The sequence below is a fragment of the Otolemur garnettii genome, unplaced genomic scaffold (genome assembly GCF_000181295.1).
Source record: "Otolemur garnettii isolate 467f Iridium unplaced genomic scaffold, OtoGar3 scaffold00003, whole genome shotgun sequence".
Lineage (NCBI taxonomy): Eukaryota > Metazoa > Chordata > Mammalia > Primates > Galagidae > Otolemur > Otolemur garnettii.
The window spans coordinates 15,087,902-15,097,936 of NW_003852398.1; the positions used below are offsets into that span (position 1 = coordinate 15,087,902).

The following is a 10,035-nucleotide window of genomic DNA, read 5'->3' on the forward strand; positions in this document are numbered from 1 at the left end:
AAAGAGCAGGACATTGGAGAATTTGAGTGTGAGCAGTGCACAGGGGTTTTGGATGGCGTGTCCTCCATCCAAAAAAGTTATCCAGGGACAACTCTTGGACTGAATGAATGAAGTTCGGAGAAATCACGTGGCTGCCTGTCTTGATTTGCAGGTCCTCCAGTGGCTGTGGGAATGAACATAGACATCGCCAGCATCGATATGGTTTCTGAAGTGAATATGGTGAGTACTGAGAGTTACACCTATGTCTTTGCGGACCTTCACATGGGGACAGGGAGGAGGAGGGAACCTGGAGTCCGGAGTGGGGTGTGTGTGAGTATGTGTACGAGGTGGGGACTAAAGCAGGGAATTTTGCCTTGGAATATCCTGTGTTGGAGGTTACAGAGAAGGCACTTTCTGGTTCTTAATGAATTTTTTTCAACCTGGTTCACATACTTGGGACTTGGCACAGAGGAAATAAAATGCATCACACATTCATGGGTGAAATGCAGCCACGTGCAGGAGGCCCCTGCAGAAACCGTGTTTCCTAAGGCATACTGGGAAACCCAATTCATCAGGTGACATTCTGCGTTTGGGGTCAGGCCAGGGGAGAGAGGAGCGTTTTGATTTCACATTTAAGAGAATATAACCTACAAACAAAACTATAACATGGACCCTGGAATACGATGCCTACTGGTTGCTTTGGGAGATCACTCCTTTACAGTTAATGACACTCCTCTTCTCACCCCTTCCGCCCCATTGTTTGCTGCCTCCTTTAACACCTCCTGCCACCAAAATAAAATAAATATTGACTCCCCAGTTTCCGAAAGGTAGGCTCAGAACCTTGTGTCATCTCTGGTCACTTCAGCAATGTTATTCACCTCATGTTCTAAACTTGTAAAATTGATTGACAGCAGCATTCCATAGTGTCCCCCTGCTTGGACTCGAGGTAGCAAATGCTAAAGGAGAAAGCTTGTGTGCTCGGGACCAGGAAACACGTGTAGGGGGTTTGCTTCATGCAGGAGCGCCCCCTGCTGCCCATCGTAGAACACTGCAGAAGTGCCAGACAATGGCAAGTGCTCCAGATACCCCTCCTTACTTGGGACACTTCTTCAGGGACTTTATTACTTTGTATTTTTGAAATTTTTCCCTTGGGAATAGCCCTTCTAGGGGTAAAATTTCAATATAAAATTCCTGTGTCACTTTCAATCTTGATAGCCCACGGTACATTTTAGAATATTGTGTATTATGGCATAGTTCTGTCTAGAAATTTGTTGCATTATTAAATAGAGGGGAAGAGTGTGTAAGCTTTTATGCAAAACTTAAAGCCAGCAGGACTTGTAAGTTAGCTGTCAACATTACACACATTTCCATATTCCCAGAATTTGAACACAAAAAGAAGCTAAATAACCAGTACAGTCCTTATACTCTGTCTCAAAATAAGTGATAATCTTGAGGTATCACAAGAGTCTAAAACATATGACGACTTATGCCTATACCTTATGAATACTCAAGGTAATATTCAGCTATTTCAGTGATGCTTGAATGACGTGAATCTTACTGTATTCTAATTTTGGGAAAGTTCTTACCATACAGGATAAAAACACGGACTAAAGACAATATTGGATGTTTCAGAACTATAGATTTCCCTCACATTATGAAAATCCCTTGTGCAGATAGAGAATGTTTCTTGGGAGATCATTTAATTCCTCACATATGCAAATATTCACTCTTGTGGAATTTTAGAGGACTTTTATCAGTTCGTATTTTGAATTTCAGCATAAAATTAAAAAAAAAACCGCTCCAATATGGGTAACTCCTAAGGCCTAGGAACTTCATTCTAAATTCTTTTGTTACAAAGTCCTGCAGAAATCATGTGTGAGTCTCTGTGTCCTACACGTGATTGAATCAGACTCTTCTCCTTTGCATTTTGCTTTATTTGTGCTCTCTCCTGTCCCAGGATTTATTTTACCACCCCCTTCTTCAGAACATCAGAAAAATGGGATTTTGTTTAAAGAAAAGTTAGGGAAAATTAGAATCCAAAGAGATGATAATTAGATGACTTGAGGTTGCTGCAATAGGTTAGGTAAGAACTTAGGTGTATTATATCCTAAAATTGTTTGGAATGGTAAAGCTGCTGTTTTCTTTTCCTTTAAATTTTGTTCATTTTTTTTTATGCACATACAAGGTTTTTGAGAGGTGTCTAAGGTGGACCTAATGCCAAGACCTGCTAGTCAAAATATAGATCCAGCTAAGCAAGGTGTCATCACTTAAAGCTGTTTACTGTTGCTGAAAAATCATGGGATGTTGAAAGTGCAAAAATAAATGTCAGGTTGTAAATGGGACAGCATTGCAGCATCAGTGATTAGAACCAAGTGTTGAAAATTCCAAGCCAGATTCCTTTCTTAGCCTAATGGTGATACTCATGGATTTGTCCAGCCACATTTTCACTTCGACAAATGGACATTTATTTCAGCTAGCCATCTTAATGGCCTCAAATTAATCCATCAAAGGGAATTTTTCTTGTTTCAGAGCAACAGATGGGAAATTCCATCACTGATGTCTAAATAAAAGAGAAAAAATGTTTATGTTCTGTTATCTCCTGTATACAGGTCTCAAAGTGTTAAAATCTTTTGATTCGATTCACTTCTGAAAGCATGTTTGAGTGATTAAATATTTAAGTGAAACTTCTAAATTGATTAGCAGACACATCTTTGGCTCGTTTTCCTTTGTGGATGACCACCTCTGGTAATTGTTCCTTTCTTTTTTTATAGCACATCTTGCTTTGAAGAATGGTAGGCATCAGGCCATTTAGATTGTCATTGATTCATTTGTGCTGAAGGAATAAATGTTCATGTCAATACAATGCTCCTTGTAAGTGACAACGGTAGAAAGACCCTGCACTGAATCAAGAGTCTTAGATGCTAGTTCTACTTCTAATACTTAGTTCATCCTGTGGATAGTCACAGCCAGACCAGGCTCAGTATCTTCACTTGTTATATTGGGGATTTTATCTGTCTCAGGTGACCACCAAAATGTGCAAAATGATAACAGGCATACCTCCCTTCATTGCACTCTGATTTATTTTGCTTTGGATATTCTATTTTTTTTTTTTTAACAAACTGAAAGTTTGTGATAACTCTTCATTGAGCAAGCCTATGAGTGGTATTTTTCCAACGGCAAGGTCTAACTTCATATCTCTGTGACGCGTTTTAGTAATTCTTGCAATATTTTGAACACTCTGTTATTATATCTGCTATGGCAATTTGCAATCATTGATCTTTGATATTACTATGTAACATAAGCAATGAGCTTTGCTTATATGGACAGCAAACTTAATTGATAAAAGTTGTTTGTGTTCTGACTCATCAACTGATTGGCTATTTTCTGGTAGCCTCTTTACTTCTGAGCCACAGCAATACTTAAATTAGGCCAAGGCATAAACCTACGTGGGCCTCTGAGTGTTCAGGTGAAAGGAGGAGTCCCACATCTCTCACTTTAAATCAGAAGCTCAAGCTGATTAGACTTAGTGTGGAAGGCATGTCCAAAGTGGAGATAGGTTGCCAACTCGGCCTTTTGCACTCAATGGTGAGCTGAGTTGTGAAGGCAAAGGAAAAGTTCTCAAGTCAATTAAAATGACTACTCCAGTGAACACAGAAAGATAGAAAGCAAAACATTAATATTATTGATATGGAGAAAGTTTGAGAGGTGTAGATAGACCAAACTAGCCACAATATTCCTTTAAATGAAACCCTAACTGTTGAATTCTGTGAAGGTTGAGAGAGGTGAGAAAGCTGCAGAAGAGAAACAGGAAGCTAGCAGAGGTTGGCCCTTGACTTGAAGGAAAGAAGCATCTCTATACCACAGAAGTGCAAAGTGAGGCAGCAGGTGCTGCTGCGGAAACTGCGGAAGTTTATCCAGAAGACCTAGCTAAGATAATTGATGAAGGCAGCTCCCCTAGACAAATGTATAATCGTGGACAAAACAACCCTGTGTTGGAAGACGATGCTCCTGAGGACCTTCAGAGCTAGAAAGGAAAAGTCAGTGTCTGGCTTCACAGCTTCAAAGCACATGCTGACTCTTGCTAGGGGCTAATGCCACTGGTGACTTTAAGTTGAAGCCACGATCATTCATCATTCCAAAAATTCTAAGACCTTAAGATTGTGTTACATCTACTTGGCCTGTGCTCTATAAATGGAACATTAAAGCCTGGATCACAGGACATCTGTATAGCATTGTTTACTGACTCTATAAAGCCCACTGTTGAGACTTACTGATCAGAACACACACACACACACACATACACACAAACAGACAAAGGTTTCTTTCAAAACATCCCTACTCGTTGACAATGCACATGGCTACCCAAGAGTTCTGATGGATATTACAAGGAGATTAATATTGTCATTTTGCTAACACAACATCCCGCACCCCATGGCTCATGAAGTAATTTCAACTTTCAGTTCTTATTACGTAAGAAATACATTTTGTAAGGCTGCAACTGTCGTAGAGAGTGATTCCTCTGGTGGATCTCGGCAAAGCAAATTGAAACCTTCTGGAAAGGATTCACCACTCTAGGTGTCATTAAGAACATTGACAATTGAAGAACAATTCCTGGGAGGAGGCCCAAATATCAACATTTATAGGAATTTGGAAGAAGCCGATTCCAACTTTCATGGATGACAGCAGAGTCAAGATTTTAGGGGAGGAAATCACTGCAGATGTAGTATTACTAATGAAAGAACTAGAATTAGAAGTGGAGGCTGTGATGGGACTGGTTTGCTATAGTCTCACGGTAAGACCTCTTGAGAAGTTGCTCTCTGTGGATAAACAAAGAAGACAATCTCTTGAGGTGGAATCTACAACTGGGGAAGATGGGGTGAACATCGTAGAAATGACAACAGAAGGTTCGGAATGTTACATAAACTTGGTGCAGCAGTAGTCTGAGAGGATTGATGTCAATTTTGAAAGTTTTCCTGTTGATGCATCGCCGTCCAACAGCATCATATGCAGCAGAGAAATCTTTCATGAAATGAAGAGCCAATTGATTTGCCAAATTTCGCTGTTGTGTTATTTAAGAAGTTGCCACAGCTTCCCCAGCCTTTAACAACCACAAGCTGGTCGTCAGCAGCCATCAACATTGAGGCAGGACCTGCCACCAGCAAAAAGATTACACTTCACTCATGGCTCAGATAATTGTTAACATTTTTTAGCAATAAAGTATTTTTAAATCAAAGTATGTACATTTTTTAAACAAAATACTTTTGCATACTGAACAGATACAGTATAATGTAACCATAACTTACATACACTTGGAAAGCCCCCAAATTTGTGTGACTTGCTTTCCGCAGTATTTGCTTTATTGTGATGTTCTTGGTATAAACAGCTGTGTCTCTGAGGTGAATATGGATATGAGGGTGTGCATGTTCTATGAACGTAGTGAAAACTGAATATCAACCTGGCTGGCCCTCAAGGACCCAGTGTACACTTCACCTGCCAAGTGTGCTTGGGTTGGTGATTTAAATTGCTAGCACTCAGTTTTAAAATGTTTGATATGATAAGGGATAAGTTTAGTTGGCTTCCAACTCAAGGTTTTAGATGCCTCTGGCTTGGTTTGTTGCTGTAGCTCTGTTCAGTAAAAAGAATATCCAGGAAAATTTGGAAATCTAGAAAACTATGAGGAAAGTGCATGCTTCCTGCATGACATACAGTTGTGAGTTGGTGACGGTGTCTGTGCCATGTACTCAGGTGACTGTCAGCCCCATGGAATAGTTTTGGAAGAATGTGATCTCAATACAAATGCTCCCGAGCAGAAAGCTCGGCTTCGGAATGAAATATTTTTAGATGTCTTGGTTAAATTGGCAGGAATCTTTTTGTTAAGATTCTTTGATGAAAAGTGCATTTTAAGATTCAAATTTGGCTCTGAGGATTATGGACTAAAATAGCTTTCTCTTCATTTAAAGCAGATTCTTCTCCATCATAAAACAACACATTTGCCAAGCAAAGAGTGAAGCAATATTTCACTTTTGAGGAAAGAATTCTAGTAAACACATACACAAATTACCTTTTTATGGAATGGCAAATGGAGAAAAGTGCTGCTTTTTTTTTTTAAAACAGATGTTTTCTTACATCTCCAGCTGCACAGTTTAAAATTCCATTCAACAAATACTTATTTAGCAGCTACTATGATCCAGGCATGTGTTGGCCTTTAAGGACATAGCAGGCATAAGACCATCCAGTTTCCTGACCTCACGAAACTTAATATCTAGGTGTTTACTATTCTTAAATTCTGTGTCACCTTCTTGGTGTACTTATGCCTACCTTACGCCTTATTTTTTCTGTAAGACATTTTCTGAGTGGCTACGTAAGTGCATTGTGGTCTCTGTCTCCTGTAAATTCCTTTGCCCACGTGTTGATTTCCTCATTTATTTGGTATTTCCATTTGCCTTATAATTTATGTATTTATTCTGTCATCCTCCATCATGTTTATACACTACCTTGAGACAAGGTCAAAGTCTCTCTCCCTGCATGATTTTGCTCCATATACAAATGGCTGTATGGACATTTGTCTCCCGATGAATATCACACATGAAAAATTCATTTCCAGTAATTTGTTATCATTCACTCTACATTAGACTACGTATGTGGGAAAATAGAGCTTAGAATTATAGTCCACAACTTTAAGGCATTCCCCATTTAAACCAACAAATGTAGGAAAAAAAAATCACAATAGGATCCAAAGTGCTTTGAAAGCAGAAATACACAGGGCACGGTGGGAATATAGAATATTGAAATATTACATAGAGATTAGGTAGGTGAAGAAGAGACTTGAAAGTGTGTAGACAGATGTTCCAAGTAGAAAAAAGAGCATTTACGAGAATGCCACACGGGAAAAATAAAGGGTACTAGCGATTTTCAAGTAGCTTAAAAAGTCTGGAGAGGGAGTGAAGGGAGATATTTTTGGTGATGAAGACATAGGTGGTGATCAAATCATGAAGACCATTTTTACATCTCACTCAAGAGCTTCATTTCTGCCCCCAGAGCTGCAGGACCCCCCAAAAGATATCAATGGGAGAAATGCAAGGATAGACTCACACCTCTGGAAGATGGTTCTGAAGTGTGGGGGGTGGACTGAAGTGGAGCAAAACCAAAGGTTGGGAGATGAGATGAAAATCTGCTGCAAAATCCCAGGAAGAATTGACAAATAAAGACAAAGAATGTAAAAAGAGAAGATATAAAAGCAAAGTATTTACTGATACAAGGTGCAGTAACAGGACCAAATTTCAGATCGTGCCATTCCCTGACACAGCGAAGACAGGAAGGACAACAGCACCGGGGGAGGGGCAAGTGGGCAGACAGTGAGTCCAGTTGGAAAATGTTGATTTTTCCATATACGTGGAATCTCCTCCTGGAAATAACCAGTAGGTAATTGGAAAATAGGGAAATACGTGTGGAGAGCTGAGGAAGAAGTAGTGACTAGGGATGGACTTGGACATTGTCAGTGTACAGGTGGTGCTTATAAATGTATGAAATAGATACAATTAAACAGGGGAAATGAGAAGGCAGGTAGAAATGGAGCTCTAGGAAGGATTGGGATTTAAGTGCTGGAAAACAGAAAAGGAGCCCAAAGAAGAAATGTCTGTGTGGTAGTCAGAGATAATGTAAGACCTCTGGGTAATAATGCCTCTTAGAAGCTGAGGCACCAGACGGTTTTAAAGAGAAGCAAATGGGTCGCTGTATTGGATGCCACAGTGACCCACAGAAATAAGTGGTAAGTTGTGAGACTCGTCTTCCAAGTATAGAAACAGGAGCTCATTGGTAAACTGCAGAAAGAGGAACTTTTTTTTTTTAGTGGTTAAAGAGGATGCTTTTGAAAAGTTAGGCTCTGAAGAGAAGTAGGGGGTGGAGAATTACAAAAAAAAAACACACAAAAAATGGGGGGATATAAAGTTCGGAAAGGAACAGGTCGTGGATACAGAGAGGGAGGTGAAGTCAGGGTAGCAAGACAAAAAGCTCAAGACTTTCTCGCCTAGCACCTGCCTATTCTCTGTGATGTGAAGACACTTGCCATTGAGATTAGAAGATGAAATTGGTTGCTTTGGAGGATCGGTAAGGAGATCACTCAGGAAGCACAGAGCAAGGAGATGGGGGTGTGAACACCCAGCGAACGCAGGCAGCCTTAATTCTAAACGAATTTTGCTTAGAAGCTCTGCTACCCAATTTTAGTAAGCTGACATTTCCTCCTTCTCCTCTTCGTTCCCTTTCTCCTTTCTGTCGCCTTCTCCTGTGCTGTGTTCAACATTTTCTGTCATTATTATCATAACCTAATAAAATAATTATAGGTATTTGCTATAGTCCATTCAGTGTGGCTACAATACAATGCCTCAGATTGGGCAGTTTATAACAACATGAGGTTTATTTGGCCCGAGATTCCAGTGGCTGAAAAGTTCAAGATTAGACATCTACGCCAGGTGACAGCCTCAGGCTGCTTCACCCTAAGGCCGAAAGTGGAAAGAGAGGCAGCAGCACGTGCAAAGAGATCATTTGGCCAGCGAGGAAAAGGAGAAGGCGGTGCTAGGTTTTTTGTAACAGCCAGCTGTGTAGTCATGAAGGCGCTGACCCCAGGACCCAAACACCTCCCACCAGGCCCCGCCTCCTAACATTGCCACATTGAGAATCAGATTTCAACATGAAGCTTAGAGAGGACAGACATCCGAATCACTACTGTTTATTGAGTCCTTTACTTGTGTAGATGTCATGTTAATGTGTATTGTGTAATCAGTCCTCCTGTACAAAGTGAGAGGGCCACGATTCACCTACTTACTAAAGGGGGAGCCTGAGGCCCAGGGAGGTTAAGTGACTCATTCAAGGTTACACAGCTAGCACATCTATTAATCTTAGAACCATCTGATTATGCTGCACTTAAGTGTAGCAAAGCCACATTTTAAAATCTTTTCCATCCCATGAATGCTGTTTTTTTTAATTTTGTTTTTATTCTTATTTTTTTGGAAACAGTGAGTAGATCAAATAAACAAATCCTTCTTGAGTTGTTAACTGTTTCTTCTCTCCACTCCACTTGGAAAACAAATTTCAATTTCATTAAAATGGATTTTTCAAGTAGATACTTTAGTCGGTGTGTATTAAATATAAGATGTGGTTCCTATCCTTGAGAAACTTATATTAATATTTTATATTACATCTATGAGCACAGTTTAAACCAAGCAAGCATGAAAGATTTATATAAGCTTTTGAGGAATTGAAGATGTTGCTTGTGTCATAATTTCTTTCATTGGGAATAGATGCCATTTGTTAACTTGTCTAATAATTTTCCATGGCTTTGGCAAAATCTATCAGGTAACCATTAAGACCAATAATTTATGATAGGTAATGACAAGGCAATACTGCCTGGTATATGTCAAGAAATGTAAACTGTCTTCGAGGTTTTAGGTTCTAGGCAGGCACTGTGTGAAAAGACCAGTCCCTGTGCCCCCTCTGTTTTTTCCTTTTATCATCAAAACCTCACTTTCAGTTGAACTTTTTTTTCTCTTGAATATTTATGTTGACTGATAAATTGCTCCTGCAAATAGTTCTCTTAAAAACGTTTGAGTTTTTTCTTTCCTGAATGTCCTTTCTCCTTCCCCAGTCTTTCCTACCTCCATTCACCCCACATACCCTAAACGCACAGCTTGTTATGAAGATTACGTCTTTAGAAGAATGACTGCATCTATGTTTACACAATACCCACGTGATAGTTCTAGCTTCTTAGTCTTTTTCTGTCGGTTAATTCTTAGAGAAAATTCTTTAACTGTTGCTCTGTTTCTTCAACAATGTTCTTGCTCATCTGTGATGTGAAGTAATGATCTGACTGTGCTTGACCTTTGCAAGAGAAAGCGAGAGAAGTTAGTGCATCTTGTATTTTAGCAACGAAACATACCATGTGTATTTTAGTTTCATGCCTTAGAGATGAAATGCATCATGGGTATTTTAGCTTTCTCCCCTTGAAGGGATTAAAGATCCATGGGGATTCCTATAAGAATCTAAGTCACAGAAAGTATTTTT

General features: G+C 39.6%; 1 protein-coding gene across 3 annotated transcripts in view; it reads left to right on the top strand.

Annotated features, from left to right (window-relative positions):
* Positions 1 to 10,035, top strand: part of GABRB2 (gamma-aminobutyric acid type A receptor beta2 subunit) — a 240,240-nt gene that overhangs the window by 1,363 nt on the left and 228,842 nt on the right. For all 3 annotated transcript variants that reach the window (XM_003781981.2, XM_012807493.1, XM_003781982.2), the window contains exon 3: positions 152 to 219. In XM_003781981.2, the coding sequence (XP_003782029.1) occupies positions 152 to 219 (68 nt within the window). The remainder of the gene's footprint in view (positions 1 to 151; positions 220 to 10,035) is intronic.